The sequence below is a fragment of the Dermacentor albipictus genome, chromosome 3, assembly GCF_038994185.2.
Source record: "Dermacentor albipictus isolate Rhodes 1998 colony chromosome 3, USDA_Dalb.pri_finalv2, whole genome shotgun sequence".
NCBI lineage: Eukaryota > Metazoa > Arthropoda > Arachnida > Ixodida > Ixodidae > Dermacentor > Dermacentor albipictus.
The window spans coordinates 8,859,336-8,884,807 of NC_091823.1; the positions used below are offsets into that span (position 1 = coordinate 8,859,336).

A 25,472-nucleotide genomic window follows, 5' to 3' on the forward strand; every position below is an offset into this window, starting at 1 on the left:
TGACAAACCAATGCTCATTGCGACGTGCATTGCAAACCCAGTGACTGAGTATAGATTGAATGCCCATTCGCCATTGAGGCCTGAGCGAGAAGCTACTTTACCACTATTTCGGACTTTACAGGATTGTGCGCCAACGGAGTGAACTGGACTATAAAGTGGTGCTTAATGGGAACATGGCCTCTTGTCACGCCCGTCCTGAAGTGGTGCATGTGGTTCACTTGAAACCATATTATGAACCTTAATAAGCTGTTTCTTCGGTTTGCCAGGCATTAACTGTTTCATTTTGTTGCAGTTGTTAGGTTTTATCAAATTCCCAAGCATCGGGTCGATGTTTTTTAGGGGAAGGAGTAATGCCACGTAGCATTCTTATTCATCCCTTGCCACGCAGTGTTATCATTTATTGCTTGTTGGGGGGGCCCCCATAAGCATCTTGTGTTTTTGTCGGATTTGCATGCTCCTTATCTTTCGCCGCTTGCTGGTTGCCACTTACTCGTTGCCACGGGGCATTACTATGCCCTTGTTGACGGCTTTTGATTGTGTGGGTACGGGTATAAATACTCATCTCGAAACCGGCTATGAGCATTCTTGTGGCGATCGTCAATGGTGGTGGTCTGCAACACGGTGACACCAGTTTCTTTATTGGGCATGAGTTCATCCTATTATAAAACATCTTTCAAAGGATCCTCGACAACTGCCACCATTACTGTACTGTCAACGCTAAGTGGGACAATATACATGCATAATATTAATAATATGATATATCTCGACCACTTGCTTGCACAGTGCGGGTGGTGTTGTAGTTTTGCATTTTTTCTTATCCTTTACGAAAGGGTAAGCAAGCTCTGAGGAGAAATTGGGTGTAGCCTGTTTTTCATCAAATTTGTTCGGGGTTCAAAAATAAGGAATTATCAGGTTTACCCAAGAATGAATGATCCTTGTACAAAGCATGCAGTCTACTATGTCGTTTTGTGAGTAGACTAGAAGGCAAACTGCATGAAATTCTTTTAGTTATGCCAGATGAAGCTGATTTTCTGTTATCTGAACAGCTACTTCCCAAGTGCATTGTACTGAAGATCCAGGCGTACCTCTCACATTCATCAAGGCTCTTAAGTACATTACGAAAGAGGCCTCTTCATCTGCCATATTTTCCTTTTGTGAAACCATCTCCACAGTGCGGAAATTTGCAGAACTTCCTTGGTTAAGGTAGATTATGCCAACTTTGCAGTTCCAACACTTTCCCATGGTTCAAGTAAGCTACAGGGTTAGACTGAGCTGCCAATGCCCTTGTTTTTGTTTCTTTGCCTACGAAAACTGCCTGAGCCCACAGTGAAATGGTGAATGCATCATAATGCCATTCTTTAGGTCAAAGGTTGTCTTAAATATTTTAGTATTGCCTGCACTTGTGCATATTGCACTTGGTGTCCATTTGTACACTTAGAGGTCCCAACTCTATGCAGTTGTACAATATTAAAGTTTTTAGCACTCTTTAGACTTTAGGCAATAATGAACTAGGCTTAGACCATGACCGGATTTATTAGAGGTGGTCTGTTCACTGGCCCCTCCTCCGTAGCCCCGAGCAGGAGCATCCAACATAACCAACCGAGCATCCAACATTCCCGACCCCGCTGAGGAACCCGAGCCGGTAGCCCAAAGCTATTCAGAGATACTAAACTACTACAGAGGCATCAGACGAAAATACCCGCCCCCTCACAAACAACTAAACAGAGAAGACGCCGCAGCATGGCGACAGCTACAAACGGGAACATTCCCGTGCCTAAACATGCTAAGCAAGATCTACCCCACGCAGTACGAGAGCAAGTGCCCATGGCGTGGAGACAAACCAACCCTATGCCATACCACATGGGCTTGCCAGAAAACAGAAGGGCTAGCCATAATAAAAAACCCGAGTGCGGAACAGTGGGAGAGGATGCTATCCAGCGACATCCTGAAAGTCCAACAAGGACTAGTAAGGCGTGCACGCAGGGCAGCTACCCTCAGCGGAGCACTGGACTAGGGGAACCGACCCTGGAGAGAAGATGGAAGACTCCATCTGATGCCGCAAAAATCACTGCAAAATAGAGCAAATAAACGTTTTTCATCATCATCATCATCCGTAGCCCCGTATTTCTTATTGCTTGTTCAGTTTGTTTTAGTTCTCCTGAACGCTGCTACTCTCCATGGCGCCACAACTTAGCCCTGCGCCGCCCACGCCACACGGCCGGTTGCAGCCTGTCGTAGTCGTAGTAGCGGCGAAAGCGGAGCTGCGTTCTGCATTCTTTAGTGAAAACTTTTCTTGTGTGGTCATGTACTTTTAAAATCATTTTCCTTGAAGAAAGCATTGTTTGAAGTGATTTACCGATCTGGTGAACGCTTATAAATATAGCAAGCTAGGAAGCACGCAAACTGCGATTTTTACTTTAAAAGTGGCGTTTCTTCATCCTACGATGCCGCTAGGTACGTTTCGCAGCTCTGCGGGAAGAGCCAAAAACAAACAAAAAAAAAGTGGCACCACAGCCGCTCTTACCAGTACTGCCAAATGCAAAAATTGCTGCTCTGAAAAAAACAAAACAATTATTACTGCTAACAGCCTAACAAGGTTTATATATACACACAGCGTCCTCATGCTTCGTTCTGCTTGCTGTGCTATACTGTTTATACATGTACGAAGGACAGAAAAGAGACAGACACACATGTGCACAAACATTCAGCTGTTTATTATTCGCTAGTGCCTGTCAAATATGTACATGAAGGGTGACTGTAAATAAAAAGCAAACGAGATGAAAGGTGAAAAAGAAGCCAACCTACGCACATCTGATTTAACAATGACAAGTATGGCTTGATCTCACATCCGTCTATGAATTTAAAAGCTGCTTCTCCCAGCACCACAGGTGGGCTAACGTGGTCTCCCGAATCATTTTTGAGCATGAAATATGCATCCGAAATTTCACATGCTTTTTTAGATCTGCATCAAGCCAACGCCTTGGTTTCTTTGAAGATAGGCTTGCAACCGCATTTTGTGCCATGCATCACCAAAAGTCCTGGTGACTGGCATTTTTGTCACATACTTGTGTTCTCTTAACCTAATATTAATACATCTGCCTGCCTGGCCTATGTATGATTTTCCGCACGTGAAAGGTATCTTGTACACAAAGTTGTCGACACAATCCAAAAACCTGTTTTCTTTTGCGTGCTTTATTTTGCGTTTGTTTTTGTCAGATTTTGTTTCGTTATTTACTTTTTTACATAAGCCTTTCATCTTTAAAGGAGCTGAAAAAACCACTTTGGTGCCGTGCCTTTCGCCAGTCTTTTTGAGGCCATGTGAAATTTTATGCGTATAAGGTATGACAGTTGCCTTCTTATCCTCGCCGCCCTTTGCAGCTACTTTCTTTTTGTTATTTAAGCCTCCCAAAACTTTTTCGGCGATGGACATTATAAATGTTACAGGATAACCACTGTACTTAAGCTTCAAGACCTTACGCTGCATATTATCGTTGATGCTGTGGTCACTTGATTTTTATATGGCTAGGTTAATTTGGCGACGCATTGCGCATGGAAATTCTGCGGCCCCTTTCCGTGTAAGAAAGATACGATTGGCGACTTTACTTATTTGCTTAAAAGGCAAATGTCAATACAACAAAATTCCGATGTAACGAAGGAAATGGCCGATCTTATCGGCTTCGTTATATCTAGGTCTAACTTACACCTTCACTTTGTTCCCCTATCCCATACACATCATAGTTAAACTATTATCTACGTCTGGTAATCATTTTGCCTTGCTGTGTCTCAGTTGCTGAGGATTTGCAGTCTTCATATAAATTTCTGGATTGAATTGCTAATTTTTTAATGTAAATTTTGCTTTTCTTTGTGGCTATAGATTGTGCATGGTTGCAGGCATCTGTCCGACTGCCTTCACCACCAGTACCAAGTTGGCCTCAACAATGTGTTTGACACCATGGCAAGTCTGCATTACACCCTCTGCTCGGTTTTAGTATTGTACATTAACCATTTTGGCTCAATCTGTTGAATGACAAGGAATTTCTGCCTCTGGCCTCATCTGTGCTTGTGAGATGATAAACACAGCTACTACTAGTTGAAGTAGCTGTTATTGATGAGATTCACATTTACCCTGTTATATCAACACATCTCAGGCAGACTGTGGTTCTCATTTTTGATGTAGGGACATAAATACAAATGGTTGTAGGCTATCTGTTTTGACAGCCCGGGTGGGGCAGGGGAACACGTAGCCTGCCTTGCCCATCTCCTTTACCCTAGCCTTGCATACTGAATTCCCCCCCATGCTGTTGTATTCAGATAAAATAAGGGCATATATAAACAAGTTACGCTTACAGCGAAAACACTGCCAAGCTTCTTATTCTCTTCTGCTGTTAATGCGCAAGGTGCATGCACACCCAAAGAAAGTGTGCAACACACAGGCAGGTAGACTTGGAAAACTTCTTGAGGGTGTTGTCGGTACCACAGTAAAAACATTTCATAATGCTAGTCAGTGTACAGATAAAATTGATTTTTTCTTTAGAAATCTATTAGCTGCATCTGTATTCTTAAGCGAGGAAGGCCTAAAATATGGTTTTACAGCAAGTACAGTCGCATCTCCATACTTCGAACTCGCACCAAAAATTTGTTCGAAGTAAAAGAAGCTTGAATTAAAAGAAGCACTCTTTTTTAAAGTATTCGCGCACAGTAGCACGATGCACGAATGGTGCGAGTTGTGAAATATCGCAGCGCGCAAGCTCATAGCGAACTAGACTACGAAACTGCCCACGCCGGCCAACGCTCGCTTCCCAATAACGGCAGAAAATGAAACTTCAAGGAGCAAGCTGGTGCCAGGCCGGCAGGGCTGGCACAGCTGGTGTGGAGGTGCGAGCGCATGGAAATTGTCGAAGATGGGGGAGTTATGAGGGAGTCGAGAGAGAGGGCGAAGGGAGTGCAGTTGCGAGGAAGGGCGGGAGGAAGTGGATTTGCTTTCCTGCCAGCTTGCTGGATGGCACTAATTATATCTGCCACCTACTGCCACTGAAGCAGCGGAGTTGCCGAGGCTGGACTGGGCCTCTGCTGCTGCTTGCCTCTGTGTGCTCGCATGTTTTTTCCTTCGTCTGCTGACAGATTGGCACTGTTTTTACCTTCTTCGTCCTTCGTTAATGCTGCTGATCATAATCATGTTTGTGCCCTACCTTTTGTTGTAGCATCTCTGCGTTCAAAAGACAAGGAGAAGGAGGTACCGGGTGTCTTCTTCGCGTCCTTTATTCAGGGTCTGTCTTGTACAGAATCAGACTTGCTTTCCATTGGGAAGTCTCGATTTAGGCGCACCATCGTAACAAAATGGCTGTGGCTTAGCTAAGGTTAAGCCCAGGATGCGAAGCATACTAGCCTTTATTTTAACGCGACAGCGTTAAGGAGCTCGTGTCGCAGAAAAGCCGGTGTCGTCGGCTCAGGCGTCGGCTCAGGCGTGCGGCGCTTGCTCAGGCGCACATTTCGTTGTTGCGCCGAACGCTGCGTTGCTCGGCGCTCACCGCGTCCGATGCGGGGCGCGTAGTCGCTGCGCCGTAGCAAAGCCACCTAGAAACAGTCTCTGTAGCACGCCGCAACCTTCACTTCTCATTCCAACGAGCAGCTCTGTCTCCAGGAGGCATCTCACCGTGAGTGTCTAGCAGAGGCAAGTGCAGCTGCTTATATACTGCCGCGATGCCGCAAGCGACGGCGCGAGTTGGAGCCCCATTTCTACTCTGTCGTGACGTCACGGTGTCACGTGGTCAGCCTTGAAGGCGACGCCGCGAGCGACGGCGCGAGTTGGAGCCCCGTTTCTACTCTGTCGTGACGTCACGGTGTCACGTGGTATTGAAGGCGACACCGCCGCGCCTGAGGAGCTGGGTTGAGCTCTCGTAATATGCTTCGCATAAAAACAAGCGCAAATGAGGCCAACCAAACAAGTGAGAGCGAAAGCTGACGCAAGTAGACGATAGTGCGAAACAAGTGGTCCCGCTGAACCAGACGCGAGTACGAATAGAGCGGTCAGGCGGGTCCACATGATACCAGTTTCCCGTGTGTATGTCACTGTAGGGACTCCTCTTATTGGTCTCCCCTGCTTGCGGCTCGCTTGCTGCCGCGGCGAGCCACAAAAAATCCACCCAGGACCGATCCTCCCATAATGCCCCAGCCACTAGTGTGGCTGAGGCATTATGGCACAAAGCAGAAACAGTGACCTTGCCATATGAGAGAGGGTGAAATTTACGCCACGGTATGATTTTTTTTTTGCGCACGGCTTTGAAGGGTGTGGGGATGCGCGACTCTCGCGCGTCCCCTGATATGTTTTTCCCGCAGAGCGCGTCTCCTGTAATCCGGCTTCGCCGCGTGGCCTGGCACCCGCGGCGGTCGGAGTGGTTGAGGCGCAGTACGAGAGATGGCGCGAGTGTTGCGCTGCTAACGCCGCCGACAGGCGGGCTGACGTGGGCGCGGAAAGACAAGGTGCTCTCTTTGGTTCGGGACAGCAAGTGGTGTGGACGTGCCGTGCCGTGCGTGCGCCTATCCGTGCTTCTGCGAGACTGTCTCGCGTGGCCGCCTTTGAACGCGCCACCATTCGCGTGACTGTACACGCAAACGACCAGGCATTGGTGACCAGCATGGGGCGAACATATTCGCTCGCTATCCGGTCGCGGTGAGACGGACTTCTAGATTTGTCGCGCGCCCATCGGCATGTTTTGTGGATAGCAACTCGGCTAGCAGGCATTGATCTATGAAAGGTGCAATAAATGCCCTTGTGATTGTTTGCACTACTGTGCTGTCGTTCCTTTGTCCCAAGAGCACGGAGGAGAACCCCACAAGGGTTTCTCGTAAGCCTTTTCTTTTCTTTTCAGAGCAATGCTGGTCGGAGGCGCCACTGCGTGATTTAATGCGCTGCTGAGAGCATTGTTGAAGGGCAGTATGTTCGAATTAACCGTCGCAAATGCTTCAGCATTTGAATCACCGGGCATTTTTGCCCATTGGAATACATATAACTCATGGGACCACAGTGCCAGTTCGAATAAAGCGGTAGTTTGAATTAAGTATTTTCGTATTAACGAGATTTGACTGTAGTAGCATGTGCAGCTTAGTATGGTTAGTGTGTGGGTTGTTTACAGGTTAACATCACTACGGTAAAACCTTGTTAATTCGACCCCCATTGATTTGAAAAATCGGATACTAATTCAGATTCATACTCTGGTCCTAGCAAGCGTATGAATGATATAATAGCATCAAACTCTTGTTAATGCGGATGTTCTTGGCTGCTTACAGGTTAACTTGGACAACCCTCGAATCGCCACAAATACTCAACGTAAAAGAGCAAAAGCAAAGCTAGCACCCAACTGAAACGAAGTGGTGCAGTCCACATTGCCATAGTCATCAGTGGAAACCATATAGGAATGACACCATAGAGGAAAGAAACAAAATTGGAGAGGCCCTGATATCATGTTTTTGAAGCCAGAAATGCAGTCATGTTGGTGTGCCATCTAGATGCCTTTGCGCCTCCAATCTGCTCGCCGTAGCAGATAGGCGCAAGCTTTGAACTTGCATTGCTATGAACCGCTGGAAGTGTGTGCTGCTGAAGCGTGCCAGAACAAAGCCTACGAAACTTCTGTAACGGTTTTAGTGAAGCAGACACACTTCTGTGCTTTTCTGTGCCACGTTGAAGAAGACGACGAAGACACGTACCATACCCGCCGCGGTTGCTCAGTGGCTATGGTGTTAGGCTGCTGAGCACGAGGTCGCGGGATCAAATCCCGGCCACGGCGGCCGCATTTCTATGGGGGCGAAATGCGAAAACACCTGTGTACTTAGATTTAGGTGCACGTTAAAGAACCCCAGGTGGTTGAAATTTCCGGAGTCCTCCACTACGGCGTGCCTCATGATCAGAAAGTGGTTTTGGCATGTAAAACCCCATAATCTAAGACACGTACCATGATTACTTGAGTGTCTCTGTTGCTGTCTGACACACACATTGATAGACCCTAAACACAGCTTTCAAGCTTACGCCCCACACTCTAAAGTTAGCTTGTCTCGCAAACAGAATGTGCTGTGAGAAAGACACAGGCTGGAAAATCTTATTTTGCTTTTCAGACACCAGCTTCGGGAATGCGGTTGCTATGGCAACATTGACAGTTGGGGTACCAGTCCTAGTGCTCCTTTGTGAAAGACAGCACATGACTTTTACCACACTTTCTCCAACACATCTGTCCTGGCCGGGGCCTCTCCTGAGCGTTCCTTCCCCCATGGAATGACACGAGCAAGCGTTTTATGTCTATTTGTGCTGTTATAGCCTTTAGCCTTTATTCCTGCGTTTACCGCTGCGCATGACACTGCTTTTGCCACGTGCCTCCAAATTGCATATTTGCCAACCATTGCATTGATAGTGACTACGGTTTTGTCTGTAGCGCCTGCGGCAAATAGTCACCATCCCTGATCATATTGGCAGAGACCACAGTATGGTACGGGGCAGTTGCAGAAAACAGTAGTTTCATTTTGACTCAGTGCGTGCATTGGCAATGTCAAACATGGCGGAAGCTGTTGAGGATGAAGAGCGATTCTACCACGGCTCGCACGCTGGCATCAGACATGCCGGCTACATTGTCATGCCGTTGCCGACCAGCTCACTGGGGCCACAATGCAAAGGAAGTTACGAGGTCTTCCCTGCTGCGAGCGCTAATCAATCACGAATGAGAATTGCTGCTTCTGCACTGCCTTTGTGCAAAATAGAAACAGGACTTCTCATTAATTCAGTAAATAAATTCTGTTGATGTAGTAGGCATTTGTTTCTTGTTCGCTTCGTACCCTCGATAATTCGACATTCAGTTAATTATGACATTTCTTTTCGGTTTTGTGAAATCCGAATTAACAAGGTTTTACTTATAAAGCATGTGGAACACTTCCAAAGCTATTGTGCAATATCCCATACCTGCGATACAGGTGGCTGTGAACTGAGTTGTGAAAGTTATAAGAAGCATTTCTTATTTTTACAGACGTCTAGTCTATTCGTGTAGTGTTGAGAACAATAAATATGCAAGATCATCATGGGGCGTACATGCCAGAACGCAAAAGAAATCACTTGGTTCTCTTTCGTGAGTTTAACTGTACAGTATTCTAAGAAGACATCACTCTTGTCACTTAAACAGTGGCAAAAGTGATTAAATTGGGCAGCAATGTTTCATGCTTTATGACTGAAAGAGCAATCAGGTTCAAAGGAGCCTGATTGCAACGACTAGGAACTAGTGCTAATTTATGGGGAGGAAGACGGGCTCGCTGCAGTCCACTCAAGTATGAAATGACCTTCAACACTATCTAAGCATTTTTTTTAGCTTAGGGAATGCATATGATTATGTTGCACGTAACTTAATTATGCTATGAAGGTGTAGAAACAGACTGCTTCATACACTGCTAAAGAATAATCTGCCTTAGCCTAAATTCAGAGATGTCTTCATCTGTTCATTGTGTACAGTAGTCTCGGTGATACGATTGTGGCTTGTAGGAATTTAAGTGTGACACAAACTTTTTGTTCACCCTAGACAAGAGTACAACTTGCTAGAATTCGAATGTAGCAAACGGACTTTCTTTCCATGGTGTTTAATACGAACAGGCCTGGCCATCTGCTTGGCCTCTGAAGATGCTCTACTGACTCCACAGCATTGTGGCGGCGGTGAATTAGTGGCATATGCTCTTGACGTTGTCTGTTAAAAGCTAATGCTTTAGCTCAAGCATTCAGCTCAGGCATTGTCGTGATCTTGAGCTTTCGCTGCCTCTGCTTATTTCCATGCCCTGCCAACATTGGCATTGAGTGTTTTAGTCACTCATAGGTTTGATCTCCTGAAGGGGCGCCCAGTTTAATCATGACTATATTAATGATGTTTTACTCCACAACAATTCCCCAAAGCAGTTCATTAACGAGGACGTCTCGTTTTAATAAACTTCTATTTGCATAGAATCATCTCGCTCTCGTATAAAGCTTGCTTCACGAGGGGTGCTCTAGCTGGCCTGTCCACAGTTTAACTGCAACGGTTAAAGCTGGCAACCATCTCAGGTACAATTCATCGCACTACTCTCTTTGCTGCCAGGTGGCTGACGTGGTCATTTACCTTGACAAGAAGCTGGAGGATGGCGACTGCCATTTGCCATCTTACGTGCATGGAATCCAGAACTGCCTCAGGAGTTTCCTCCACCTGACATACGAGCAGCTGAAGTACACACGCTCAAGGAAGGGTAGCCAGGAGGTATGTTGGTGTTCATTCAAAGTCTTGCATGTTTGCTGCACATTAGATGCCACCACATTGCCATCTGTATCTTCAAAGAAATATTACAGTCAAAACCATTTATAACGATCCCATATTTATCAATCTATCAGTTATAATGAACACATTTTAGAGCATTTACGATTTTCCAATCCTGCCTATTGAAACTGGCTCCAGATATGAAGAACATGTTCAAAAGCACTATACTGTTACAATGAACACTTAAAACCCAGTTGATGTAAACGGAGGGTGCATGCTAAGTTCCGAAGCATGGAAGCACGACCAATCTGTGTACACAGCATCCGCCCGCTCCTGTCTAACCGCGACAGATTTGACCGCTCACATGAGTGAGGGCTGTGCATGGGTTTCAGAAGCTCAGGAAAGTCACTTGCTTTCAACCATGCTAGGGTGACTGTGCTTTCAAGGCATGAGCGTGCTTTAGGGTGGAGCAGTGCAGTGTATGGCAGCCCTGGCCTCTGATCACGACAGCGATGCATTAGTGCGGAGTTCTGGTGGTACTGTGTGTAACCTTGGAAGCTATGGCGGCAGCACTCTCTTTTTCGCGCAGTTATCCATGCGGCACTGCTTGCACTACGTTACGTATGCTATTTGGATGATTTGCACCAATTTGAACCAACGGCTGCTCTAGCATTGCTATCAATATACAGTCGATCCCTGATATATTGAACCCAGATATATCGAATTATTGCCAGTATCGAACAGTTGAAAAATCCCCTTGGAAATCGCATGCAAAAGTATAGTGCTATTGTTCACGTATATAAAACTCCCATGCACTGGCATATCGGTGTATCGAACTCAGTGCTGAGCTGAGCCCCGGCAAGTGCGCTTCTCCCACCATACCCCACCCCTGCAAGTGCGCTTCTCCGATGGCATCCCACCCCCGTAAGTGCGCTTCTCCTCACGAAACTCTCGCTATGTTCCCGCAATCTCACGCGCGCCGCCCCGCACTCTGAGAAAGGGGCATGTGGGTAAAATGCACGTGTCGAGCAGCACTTGGAGTGCAATTGGGTGTGAAAGGGAAGCGGGAGGGAGAAACCACGCTGACCGCAGGCGCCTGTTTCCTGTGTTTTGGTTGGCTGACACCGCTGGCACAACGAGACGAACGAGGCCAGTGCAGCTTGGGCTTGTGGTAGTGCGGAGACGCGGAGCGGTGCGTCTTTCAATTCGCTTTGTTCCTTTTATTCATGAGGCCAACGCGAAGGCTTGAGACTTGTGTGGTGCAGTGTGTTTTTCTTTCCGCTCATGGCGCGTGTTCCGAAGCCACGGCTGCGAAAAAATACAAGAATTTGGATTTTTCAACAAAGGCGGACATCATTCGACAGGTGGAGGCTGGCGAGAAAAAGTCGTCGGTCGTCGCGGCGTTCGGAATTCCTCGCAACACCCTGAGTACGATCCTCAAGAACAAAGCCGATGTTAAGCTGAAGGCTGTGCAGTCCAGGAGCGTGTCGTGTGCGCATCCCAGCCTTTGACAAGGTCGAGAAGGCACCATCCCAGGCAGTGTTACAGCACGCGATTTCGCCAGCGCTGACGACGGCGTGCAAGCTGTAGAAGATTCCGCTGATGCGGAGATTGTGGCTGACATTATGGGTGACGAGGACGCAGACAAGAGCAGCGGTGAAGGCTCCGGCGAAGAGGACCAACCACCATGCACTGCACCTGAACTTGCATCAGCTTTCAGCGTCATTCGCCGCTGTTGTGGCACAATGGAAGGAGCTGGCCTTTCTCATTTGTGCACTCTCAACACCTGATCTCGCTTCGAAAAGTAATGAGCTTCCCTTTTAACTAAAATAAACTGTTTCTTTCCTGATTTCATTTTTCCTCAATTAGTTACTCATAGCAGGTTTCTGTTCCATTGCCGCCACCCACGAGATTATCTCAGCCGCTGACTTTCCGCTTGATGTTCTTTATTGCCATGTTGCTCACCATACAGGTCTCATACTTGTTGGTTAACTTCCTAGGTCATTTGCTCCACTTTGCATCAATATTGTTATGGAAGGATGAAAGAAGAGAGAGAGGAAGAAGAAGATCGGAGACGTTTGCTGCGTGTTGTTGGTGGACAGCCATCTTAACTACTCTGACTATATATTGTATATATATTGTATATATATATATATTGTAAATATAGTAACAAGCTTGAGGACAGCTTAATGAACTTGATGGTGCAGAAGAAAAAGCAAGCAAAGGTCACAGAATTTTTTCTTCCGAAATAAAGTGCTCTGGTCATCGTGCTGTGTTTTTTTTTTTACGCGCCTTGGAGGCACAGGTCGGTAAGTTCCCGTTAGTCACGGCATCAGGAAACTGCCTTGAGATTTGTGGAGTTGTTAGAAAAGCTTTTGACATGCACATTTTATATTTCGAATTACAGTGAAACCTCGTTAAACCGTAGTCGGCCGGAGCTCGGAAAAACTACGTACTAAACGGTAGTACTGTTTAAGCGAAATAGCATGAGATCGCCCATTTACCTGTCGAAAACGGAACTCAGAGAGTGCGATGAAAGGGGAAAAAACACGCAGTATTTATTCACTTCGCGGGACGTACGTGTTATTTTCGTTTGATGTCGCGGCGGCCTAGCACGACGACAGCGGCTTCAAACTTACTGAAGCTGCGTGCCAGCTTCTCAGCCAGCCCCCGTCCTCTCGGCAAACACTCGCACGGCAGATTCCTCGTTGGCGTTACGTATTCTCCGTGCACGCGCGCAGTAGTGCTGCATAAGTCCAGGGGCGCCTTTTTCATTGCCGGGTGCCGGAGTTCGGAAAACTTTTCGTTTGGAATAGTTACGTTATCGCGCCCCTGTTCTCCTTGCGACGATTGCATTAACGAGGCTGCCGTAACGCGCAGCTTCTGCCACTGTCGGGCCTGAATAGCCCGTGCTGTCGCTTTCCGTGTCGTCCTCATCACTGTCGCTAGTTGACACTTCGGCAACAACAGCGGCATCGATGGTGAAAAGTCGAACCTCGTAGCCGACATCTCTTCGCGGTCGCAGCAGCGCTGCCAAGCAACTTCGCATTCCAAATGCCACACACTGTAGTCAACAGCATATCCATGTAGCGGGCCAGCGCCGACTTCTTCGCGTCACGTTCGGTAGCACGCACGATGTCTAATTTTTCTTCTATGCTGAGCACCCGGCGTCTTTTTTGTCCTCGCTTCGGCATGACGCGAGTCCTCGCTCGCACGGCGTCGAAATGATGTTGATGTTGATGCGGCTTCACGTGCAAACGCACAGGGCGCTTGGAGGCCGTTGTACCGATCTCTGAGGCTTGTTGTTCTGCCGGGCCGCCCGATGGAGACGACGCACCGCCGTGTTTGCGCGACGAAAAGTGGAAACGCTACGTTTTAACCGATGCGTACGCAATAAGCTGGTACGGTTTATGCGGATACAAAATACATTATGTTCAATGGCCGCTGAGTCGGGGAACTGACTTTACTACTTTTAAACCGAAACTACTGTTTAAGCGGGTACGGTTTAACGAGGTTTTACTGTATCGATATCTCGAACTATTTCACGATCCCCTTCGAGTTCGATATATCCGGGATCGACTGTATACACGTAGCAGGAGTTGGTGCAAACGCAGCACAATACGCCACTGCTGTACAAAGTTCCATAGAACCGGAAGTTACAGTTTGTTGACTCTTCATTCACGTTGCTGTTAATGGTTTGCAGTGGCACTATATCTGTGGAGATTCGCACTTTTTCGACCAAAATGGCATTAAAGAAAAACAACAAAATAACATTGTGGCTCTTCACGCACGTGGCCGATGCTGCAGCCATAACAAAATGCCGGCATGCCTTTGTATTTTCTGCCTCAAGCCAACTAGGATGCTTCACTATTGTACGCATAATTAACTCGTTTCTCACTGATAATAAAATATTTCAGAAATTGTAGAAAAAATGGCGGTAGATGCGGTTGTAGCTTCGAAATGGCAGGTGATTAGAACTGGCCGGGTACCGTTTAGAACGGGCTACACCACCTCATTTATCTCTTTAGTAAACTTGCAGTTAGATGCGGAAAAGTGCTGGGAAAAAGAATGAAGTACTGAAAATCTTATTTTTGAACCAAAGGGGGGTGTCTTCATAAACTTCATCCTCAGTCGAATCATAACTGCTGACGCCTGCTACAGTGTTGCTAATTTCCGCACGCTTTCAAGGGTGATTCCACATATGTATAACTAACGACTGATACAACAACCACTTTTCACGGGACTATCGAGTTCGTTATAAATGAGTTCGAATGTAGTAGATAAAGTTAGATTATAGCACATTCAGAATATGTGTCAGGCTGACCTCTCTTCCGGAACAGTAGAAGGTCGAAAAGAATGTAGAAACAGAAGATGGGTTGTGCTGCCACCTCCAGCTTCGTGCACCATCTTTTCATGACATCATGGATTTTGATTTCCTTTTTGGGGCTAGCTAGCATTTGTTAACGAATGAGGATCACAGAGCATTATAGAGTATGCAAAGGGTCTTCAGGAGCTTTTTCCATTCACCCTGGTTAAATATGTAAAAGTACAGCGAAATCATTGTCATCACGGACAGCATGGATTGCATCCAAACCATAAAAAAAAAGGGGGACGTTTGTCCTTCATTTTCTTTACAAAACGTGGATACACACGACGAATGTGGTTGTGGAGAAATCAGTCACATGACACAACATACATTGGATCACTTTGCGGCTAGAATTCACATGATGGGAAACGGACAACAAAGCGGACAATCAATTCTACTTTTGATCACCAGAGAATGAGCACTGGTGTCAATGCATGGAACGCTGTCCTGTTTCACTTGTGGCCATCCAGTTAACAGCACGAGCCATGCATTTTCATTGCACGCTTCTCAATTCAATAAGTGGCTTTGAGGGGAGACCCGGTGCTTGAAAACTTTTTTCTTTAATTCTTGGTTGATTTCAAGTAAAGGGCCCCTGAAATGGTTCGGACAAATTTTGTAGACGCGTAGGGTACAGCTTAAGTAGAACATTCGCACCACAATTTAAGTGAAGCGTTATGTATTAATGGAGCTACAAGCGATTACAAGTTACCCTCCTCCTTAGCCATGCTTTTCCTCCTCAACTCGTTTGCTGAGTGATCGGGGCTTAGCTCCGCCTTCACTGGTGTTGCGTCATGATGTGACCCCACATCGTCCACTTCCAGTTGTTTTGGAGCCCGCCCACGCGAAGCCTCTCTGCTAGCCGTTTGGCCGTCGACCCCAAGCAAGAGCTATCGACGCAGCGTGCGTTGCGAGCATTCTGTCGCAGCACTGAACGTGTCTGGTATTCCGGTAACGTTTCGACGGAACGGTGGAGGCATAAACTCAAGCTGATGAAGGAAGTTTATCGTAGACTTACATGAGCCGCTTGACTGGTCTCCACGGTCCAGCCACCCGTTGGCGCAAAGCTTAACCAGCCAAAGAAAGAGCTAATATTGCTCTGACCAAGTGTAGAACATTTTAAACATTAACAAAAACAATGTGTTAATGATACACTTCTGCAAAAAATTTACACCAGCAGTAAAGAAGAATACATTTTGTTACTGCTACTGTGTCTGGTTGAGCTCTATGCCACCAGGTGGCTGCACCATGCAGACCATTCACATTTGCGCTTCTATTCATCCCATGTAACGACACGCAAGGGGACACGGCCAGGACCTGTCCCCTTTCGCTTGCGTTTACCCTAATACCGGACTCGCGAAACGCTATTGCGTTAGTAATCTTCCGGTGTAAAGCGACGGCTGCAATCGCACAAATCCTGGCGCCGATCGGATAGCGGCAGTCCAATGCGCTACAGCCACTCCGTTTGTCTACTGGCTTGCAGAGGGACACGATGTCGCAGCTTGACATATTGCCGGTTGCTACGTTTGCAGTCCACAACGCAACTAAGTTGAATCATAGCGCTCGCGAAAAGAAAGACCGACACTGACAGCGGAGTTCTCGTCAAAGACGGAGCATGTTGTAACACAAGCAGACGACACTTGCTGTGTGCCGAAAGTGCTTAAGTGTGTTGAAAAATTGTTCTTCTAACTATTACGAACATCATTTGTTTACCATAAAGTTGGAAAGATCATCAATCACGCGCCCTGGTCAGCCAATCGGACAGCTCGCCCCACTGATGTCATATCGGTAATTTTCGTCATATAGGTGATTTTCGTCATATGGGTAAGGGCGGCTTAAAATTCCGCCGCGCAGTGTGCTGCGATTGGCAGCGATGTGCATTTTCAAAACCTTATAATAAATTTTACGCTTTACGCAGAGCACTCAGATGCATCAATTAATGATCAGAAGGGCCTACTCTAACGACTCAGTACGTTTGTAGAAACTCGTCAAAATTGTTTCAGGGTCCCTTTAAACTTGCTGAGTTTATGTATTTCAAGTTTTAAATATACACCAAGTTTTCTCGCAGAATAAATAAATTTACAGAAATTGAAAAAATCCAACTTTATTGCATAATTTGCTAGGTGAGCTATTTACCAAACTATATCAGGCATAATAATAATTGACAAACGAAATGATGTGAAACTAACAAAGATTGCAAATTAGCAAGAATGGTGTTCTAACCCAATTCTATATCAAATGGGAACATCTAACTGCTAAAAATAAATACTTTTTAAGAATTTTCTAATAAATGCAACAGCATTGTTTTGCAAATTTGCACTCTGCACAGCTTTGCCTTTCTGATAAAAAAAAAGGGGGAATTACAGTGATAGCACAAGCAAAAGCAGACATAGTGTGCCAGAAATATGGCATCATCATCAAAATTTTGGTTTTGAGAAAACAAAAAAGATTTCGCAACTATATTCAAAGAAAGTTTGAAAAAAAAAAAAAGACTGCACCACAAGTCATCAGTAAGCACCAGCTATTATTCATGGCCGTTTGGTCGTTGCCGGTTGACAACATAGCATGCCCTGCGAGTATGTTTAGTTCCATATGGTTACATGTTTTCGGGCCCTAAATATTCTCGCAGTGAGCGCTATCCCTACGCAACTTCACTGTGGATCTCGTAAATCACAGTCAGTTTTCTTGAGAGACAGTAATCCTGATTGTTCTGCACTAGCTTCGCAGAATCGCTGCAAGGATAGCACAAGGGAACGCCGAGAAGATTGTTCACTGCTGCAAGTTTGACAACAACGTATGAAGCAGCGTGCTCCGCGGCCAAAGCTGTTGCGCTATCGGCGGTCGGGCTCTGTGGCCGGTGTAGATACAATCTCGTCGAACGTAGCTTGCTGATATGCTGTTATCTTATCCACTTCCTCTTCAGTTACGACAGCCCTGTCAATTCTTACATGAGTAGAACAGGCGTGTGGAGATGCATGATCCGGCAGAGCAGTTGAGGCATCAACGTTCGGTGGCGGTACTTCAGCAGCGAGCTGCAAGATACCCTGTGCCGACTGTGACGGAATTGCTTTCGGAAGTTTCTTGCACGTTTCCACCCGTAACAATTCGCGGATTAAACATTTGTCGGACCTCCTGCATGTCCAGCATCGCGCTCGTGAGACTAAGACAAAACGGTGGCTGTTGTCATCGTTTGAGCGCTCGTGGTCCTTTAAGCCAATCACTGCTCACTATCTTGATCACGTGCTCAAACAGGCTGATAGTAGCATGCATGGCGCATTTTCTTGCTGTTGTTTTTTCGTGACCTCAGAGCAGGCAATGTTGCTGACCGACGAATAAAAAAAGCCAAAAACATGAGCTTTCGAATTATGCCAAATTGGCACTGGCAGAGCGTGTAGTTATCAGTTATGCACGACGAAAATCGAGAAAGATTTATCACCAATTTAAAGGGCAACGCTTGTGGACTCGCATCTTTAGGCCACAATAACGGAAGAAATATGCGGTATTTCGTAATCAAATTTCGAAGATAGGTGCGTAAATGCATAAGGAACGTGGAAATTAAACATTTTAGATTGAAATTTTGGGCCGATTTTTGGTCCCAAAGACCTGGGTCTCTCCTTAAACTGAAGACGCCCATTGCCAAACTAAGGTATAATGCCGTCATTATTTTCATATTTATAAACGAAAATCTTCACGCGGATTTTACTTGGCAGAATCACTTCATGCGGGCCATGTGAGCGCCGTGGCAACTGGTGACGTATGATCCCATGATACATATGTTCATGCCGTGGTTTGGTCTGTCCTCTGAATCTGGCTTAATCAGCTGACCAAGGTTTGAGAGATTAGCTTACAGCTCGATTTAGTGTTCTCCAACATTGCTGCCATTGTACGCAGGATGAAGTATGTGCTTGGGGGCAGCGGCCGCTCTCCCTGCGTCAAATTGATGCCCTGGTGAAGGACGTGGTGTACCTTGGAGAGCTCGCACGTGCTTGCCTCAAGCAGATGCTGCAGAAATTCCACCTGGGTGTGCAGTTTTTTCTTGGCCTAGATCGAGACTGCAATGAAGAGGAACTGCAATGCTTGCCACAGGTACGTTAACGGCCCAGCATGTTCGAATCCCTAGCTGATTCACACGAGTGCAATTAGCAGTAGGTAATACATGGGGAAAAGCACCTCAGCCTTCTCCATTTATCCGTGACTATTGTCTGGGTTGACCAGGCATTGGGAATGCTGAAGGACAATATGCAGGAATGGCAATCAGTGCAATGTACCCTGCTCTGCCATTTATTTTAAAAAGACAAAAAACACGCATGCGACACCCTCTCATGAACAGTACTTTGTTTTCCTTTCTACAGGTGCGATAAAGTGAATTGCAGTTAAAACTCGATATAACGAAGTCAGTAAAATCGGCAATTGTGTTTGTTAGATGAAAATTTCGTTATGTTGAAATTTCACCTGTTATGCTAATAACTACAGTCACCAATGGATCTTTCTTATGCAGAAGGGGCCACGAAATTTTTCTAATTATCAGGTAATCGAAAAAAGTAAATTTGAATGGGGGGGGGAATTCATTTTGTTGAACTTGGGAGTCGGCGACGAAAGATACAGCTTCGTTCTGAGAAGATATCTTCACATTGGTGGTACGAAGTGAGGCCAGCCAGGTTGGTGCGCGTCTCCTTTTCTAGTGTGGCCATGCCTGGATATGGCTGCCAGCGTAGTTGACTGCATACTCCGCCAGTGCGCCCTGTTTTAGATGGCATCTGCCACGCGTGCATAGACTGGGCATGCCAAGATGGTGTTGTATCATGCACACTGTCTTCCCGCGCTTTTAGTACAGGGAGTTTCTGAGACACGTTGAAATGCGACACAGACGAAGCATTCACTCCCCACTACTGGTGATTTTCATGATAGCGTTGTCCCATTGTGGGCGACACTAGTTGCCGCGAGGGCGGAGGGCGTGAAAGCGTGGCTGGCGTTGCTTCGTGCTGCCAGTGTGAAGATCTTGTCAACACAGCATGGAACAGTGTCGCATTTTCTCATGTACAGTCGCCGACCGTTTATTCGGACCTCACGGGGACTGCGAAAATGTCCGAATAAACAGGTGTCCGAAAAAGCAGATTAAGGAAAAAAAATTCTTTATTTCCACGCACTTATTCGGGCTTGGCAGTAGGCTTGGAAGAAATCGTGAATGCGTCGTTGCACCCTGTTCCGTTTACGCGCAATCAGATAAGCCTGAATCTCTGAGAGGGTCGTACGGTCACTATTAGCGACTGAAAGCACAGTCAGTGCTTGTACACGCTCCGCATGCGACGGCAGCATAGCACATGGTGCGTCATCTTCCGACTAGAGTCATCGTCCGGCGGTGCAGCAGAAACCTGACGAATGATCTTGCCGTCGTCGAGTTCTGCGCATGTCAACACAGCAGTGTCAGCACCTATGAAACTGTCAAATGAGACGGTGTCCAGAATCGCAATGCAACCACTCCGCAGGTCTCGGGAGAACATTTTCCGCGTCAGTAGGGAGCACATCGGAAGGCGACAAGTCTAGGCCTCCCGGCACCCGCTTGCCGGCATTCCCCAGCGCAGTCTGCGCGGGCACTGTCGGCGCCATTAGACCCTTGACGCGATGTTTCCGTATGGCGCGTTGGATTACCGAAACCTCGACACAGCACACAAACACCACCGTGCCGACACCAGTCGCACAAACGAAAAACGCGGCCTGCTCGCAGCGTCGTGCGCGAAGAAACCTGGAAGAATCAAATCAGCTGCTGGATTGTCTTGACATGGCTTACTAAGATGAAACCGGAACTGCTGCAGAGCCACTCTATCTAACCAGGCAGAAACGATGATGATGAGCGGGGATTTCCAGTAGCGCCGCTTCGTGGGGCAGCAAGGAAGCTCTGTTCAAAACAAAAATGGCGTTCAGCAAGTCGAACCGTGCACAGGTCAGAGTCGGTGCATAGTGCTCTTGACCGAGTTGGCTCAAGGCACTCCGTGGCTCAAGGAGTGTCCGAAAAATCAGACGAGAGGTTGCAAGGTGTCCGAACTTTCGGCAGTTGTTATACATTATAGTCTATGGGGAGAATGGCAGTGCCGCGAGGCTGACCGAATAACCGGGCATGTCCGAATTTTTGGAGTCCGGAAAATCGGTCGGCGACTGTATAACCAACACCCTCAATTAAAGAGCCCAGAAAGAAAATAAAAATATCCATGTGTATAATCCACTGAAAGAACTGCATACAACACGCGCTCAAATCTTTGCAAAAACAGTGTCCATTTGCAGATTCATCACTCATCCATGTCGTATCTTCGGCCATTGGCTCTGTTTCCGCATTCTTCGGTGATGCTGATCAAGCTGGGTTCACATGGGAGACATTCTCGTGAACGAATCAGTCGAGCGATATATGATGTGAATCGAATCACTTCAACTTCGCCGCTAGCATTCACACAACAGAGGATGAGAGAGCAGAATTAGAGCAGCCCTCGCATGGGCAATAATAAGGGAGCAAATGCAACTCAGCTGAAAACTCAAATGGTGATTGGCTCACCAAGTATCGCGAAGCACTTCGCTTGGACTGAGGGAGTGCTGCTGGAACGGTGACGTATGAGTTTGCCGGCGCCACATGCTCAATTTGCTAATAAATGCAAAATGGCGACCAGTAAAGAGGAGGAGAACCGGCAACCATGAAGGTGGGGAGAAGGGAGCCTCAACACGCAGGGGTGGCAAGAGCGTGGAGTTCCCCAGGCAATGGCAAAACTTTAAATTGTGGAGAACCTTGCCATCAGGTGTGGCTTCATGGCAGTGCGGCATGCGCCGCCATGAATCCACACTTCAAGGCAAAATTTGCGTATACTAACTCACAACCCAAGAGATTATAAAGTCGGAGAGGTCGGTCTGAGCTAGTATGCTCTGGCCTGCTACTCTGCATAGTCGGAACCTTACTTTACTGTTACAGTGGAATCTCGATGATACGAATCTCACGGAGTCACGAGAAGTATTCGTATTAGCCGAAATTTGTATTATCGAAACAATTAAAACTAGCTAAATTAAAGAGTCAGAGGTGAACTAACTCAGGCACACGTACGTAAAAAGCATTTATCTCTTGAAGAAAAAGTCCTTCTGGTTTTCTTTGTCAGGTCAATTAGCAGACTTTGTTCAAATCCATAAAAACGCATGCTTGTCGTCGCTGATTTCCTCCGCGGCCATAGCATGCCTCAGAACTTCGAGCGCATGCAGCGTTTCAGCCATCGGTAGTGGTCCTTTGCCGTAGCCCATGTCACAAAGAACGCGGCCCGAAGCACAGCAGCCACTCCGTCTGATGGCACGCAGAAAAGGAGGAAAAGCACAACTGCAACAAAAGTGCCACCGCTTCAAACTCTTCGCGCCCAGTCACGGCCTCCGTGCTGTCCGGCGCCGTGTCCGTGCCTCCGCACCAAGAGAGAGGGAGAAATCGCGTAACTGCGCGCTGTTCTCTTTCACTGCCATCGGTGGGGCTCATGCTCGCGGTCGCGTCTGTCCGTGCACTGGAGTCGTGCGAACTGTGGCCTCACGTCCGCGCAACCTCCTCCTCTCCTTAGCAACCGGCGTGCCGGTGGGGGGCGCAGCTGCGCATAGCAACCGTGACGTCACACAGTAGCGATAGAACGAGCGCGCGTGCATTGGCGGTGGCAGCTGCACCGCCGCTCCTTCGCCAGGCGTTTCGTTGCAGTCGAGTGAGTGAGACCTGTAGCTCCGAAGCGGCCCAGTGATTGCGTGCCAAGCGGTTCGGGGAAGCGGCAGTGGACGCCGGATTCCCCCAACACCAAACGCCAGAAGAACAAGGAGCGAATGCGCATGCGACGACTGAACATGTCACCAGATGCGAAAGCAAGGGAAGCAGAACGGAAATGCCAACAGTGACTGATTAGATGGCCGGGTACCAAAGGCAGGGAAGCAGAACGAAAGCAGCAGCAGCGACAGGCAATATCGCCGAACACCAAAGCAAATGAATTGGAGCGCAGACGGCAGCAGCGACCGGCCATTTCACCGAACAGCAAAGCCAGGGAAGCGGAGTGCAGAGGGCAGCAGCGTCTGGCTTTCGCCAAGTGCACGTTAAAATTTTCAAAGTGTCTTCAGTAATTTTCGTATCAACCTACGCGGGTTGAAAATTTATTCGTAACTACCGTTCTCTAGCACGTTGCAAAGTAATGGGACTCGGCCGGGACCACAGAAAAATTCGTATCATCCAGAAATTCGTATTAGCTGTGATCGTATCATCGAGATTCCACCGTAAACGCATTGCATTTCTGGTGCAGATTATATGCACAAGGTTATGGTATCTCACTGCTGACTGTCAAATTCAATAAAATGAATTTTTTTCTAATTCAAGTTTGCTTTTTCTGATTGCCCGATAATGCGCAAAATTTTGTGGCCCCTTCCGTATAAGAAAATTCCATCAGTGACTATGTATTTGCATGAGAGGTCGAATTTCAATACAAAAATATTTTGATGTAATGAAGCAAATTGCTGATTTTATCAACTTTGTTATGTCGAGGTTTAGCTCTATAATACAGAAAGCATTGGCATAGCCACGGCGGTTCACCCCCCCCCTAGGAAATTTCAGGAGGTGGGCTCCGAAAGAGCGACAGGGATGAAAGAGAAAGCTTGAATGTGAAAGCTAGGCGAGGGCTAGTGGTGGTCCGAAAAGGGGGGGGGGGTGAGGAGGTTCTCATGGGTACCCTCTCCCATGTACAGAACATTGCGGCCCCGCTCGTGGCATGCCTCTGTCTCATTCGGGATGGTGTTAATCAAAGCTGCTGAGGGGAATCGATGCTAAAAATTGCACACACAGGTGAAGATGGGATGAGCACGTTCATAAAACTTGGGGGCGTTGTTTCTCCCCACCAGGCCTTCGTGTCATTGAAGAGCTTCTCATTTCTGGTACTTCACCGAATCGTCAACCACGCTGCGTGGAAGAAAAGCATTCCGAAAGTAATGCGACTTGCTTGTCTAGGATAGGAATAGTAAGCCCCTCCCCCAACCCCCCGTACCTTTTTTTAAAGCGAAGTGTTCTTTGCCTCTTCCTTCGACTTTCTCACTGCTGCTGTTGCTGTCTGACCCCCCCCCCCCCCCCTGCACGAAAGCACTGCAGCAGCTCATACCTTTCTACTAACGTACAACCGTCCAGAGGGGAAGTATATAGAATGGTAGGGAGGCAGAAAATAGGAAGAACTGACGCAGCCACGAAACGAGTGAATAACATCCTTGGCACTCTTTGCTCACAACTTGCATACATGGGAGGAGGGTGGGAAGGGGAGAAAGCGACGTGGGATGGCTACGAAATGGCTCCTTTTATGAAACGACAGTTGTTGCAGACAAACTGAATAAATTTAAGTTCAACGTACGGCACGGCGCATTTCTGCTATTTCCGAAAAATAAAACAGCGGACAACTTGTGCAGGTCATGCAGAAGCAAAGCCGCATTAAAGTGCACCATGGGCTCTAGGCGACACTATGGAAGCGATTGCACATCAAATCAACACTTTTGTGCTCACTGTGGTGGCACCGCAGCTATGAAGTTCCTCGAGATCGCGGGTTTGATCTCGACTGTGGAAGCCACCTTTCAATGGGGGTGAAATAAAAAAACAGTAGTGCACCTAGATTTAGGGACACATTAAAGAATACCAAGGTGTCACTTAATGCGGTGTCTGCCACTACCCCACATGCCTCATTATCCGATTGTGGTTTTGGCATGCACAACCCCATAATACAATTAAAGTTTAATACTTCTGCCACGATGCGATGTGCCATGTGAGCCAATGATAATGCTCAAGCCTCTTGGAGATTGTGAACAACAACGCCCTATCAATTAAGTGATAGGTGACATGCAAAATAGTGCTTGTGCTCTTCTGTACGTAGCCGTAGCCATACCACTCACTAGACGATCTGGCTGGAAAATGACAGTGATCTTTGCTGTTACCTGGGCTGTAACAACTCTGGCCTGCAAACAAGAAGATGCACAATAGTGCGCTTTCTTGTTTGGCCCCGTTTTCACTACTGTTCGTTTTTCCAAGTCATATACCAGCTAGGTTATCAACATACGTTATACAAGTGCATCAGTTCGTAAACGAAATTTGAATTTTTCTTTAATAGGCGTTATTTTTAAATATAGCATAGGGATGATAGCATAATTTGATGCGAAGTGGCCATATGCCTTAGCAATGAAAAACTTTTGTTAGAAGATAAAGCAAATTGTTGTTTCACCAATGCAGAAATGCACATCCTTGTTAAAGCATTCATGTCCGGGGAGTTTGTCTTTGCGTGGTGTAAAAACTCTACATAACTGTATGTATATATATATATATATATATACATACAGACACACAACGTGCGCACGTGCACATACATGCACACGCACTATGACGTCTCTGTTGGAGCGATGTTTACTTGGCCCGAGCACTCGGCGTAGAACCAGCCAAAACACGCACCCGATGATGATAATCACACACGCAACTGAAGATGAGGATCGATCAACATAGGATGATGATAATATACAGATGAAGAAGACGAGTGTAACAAACGCCCACAATATATACATAGATATCAAGAGAGAGGGATGAAGGAGGGGGAGGAGTGGTAGTTGTCGGAGGAGAACCCTTCCCTCTTCACACACATTTCTGGCCATGCCACTGACAAGGTAATCTGCCGAGAGCATACCCCCAGCCTGTCAATTTCTAGAATCACATGTGAAAACTAAGGATTTGCCTCATAGGTTACGTGCAAAACCTGTACAAGTTGCATGTCGAGACCTTTGGTCTCCAGAGTTAGTGCAGGGGCATGAAAAGGTCAAAATCTCAAAGGCTGTTGAGTGCATCAACAGCAGCA

General features: G+C 46.9%; 1 protein-coding gene across 3 annotated transcripts in view; it reads left to right on the forward strand.

Moving 5' to 3' along the window:
• The window catches only part of LOC139057210 (piRNA biogenesis protein EXD1), a 49,752-nt gene that overhangs the window by 13,937 nt on the left and 10,343 nt on the right, over positions 1–25,472 (forward strand). For all 3 annotated transcript variants that reach the window (XM_070535044.1, XM_070535045.1, XM_070535046.1), the window contains exons 8-10: positions 3,875–3,955; positions 10,098–10,253; positions 18,505–18,699. In XM_070535044.1, the coding sequence (XP_070391145.1) occupies positions 3,875–3,955; positions 10,098–10,253; positions 18,505–18,699 (432 nt within the window). The remainder of the gene's footprint in view (positions 1–3,874; positions 3,956–10,097; positions 10,254–18,504; positions 18,700–25,472) is intronic.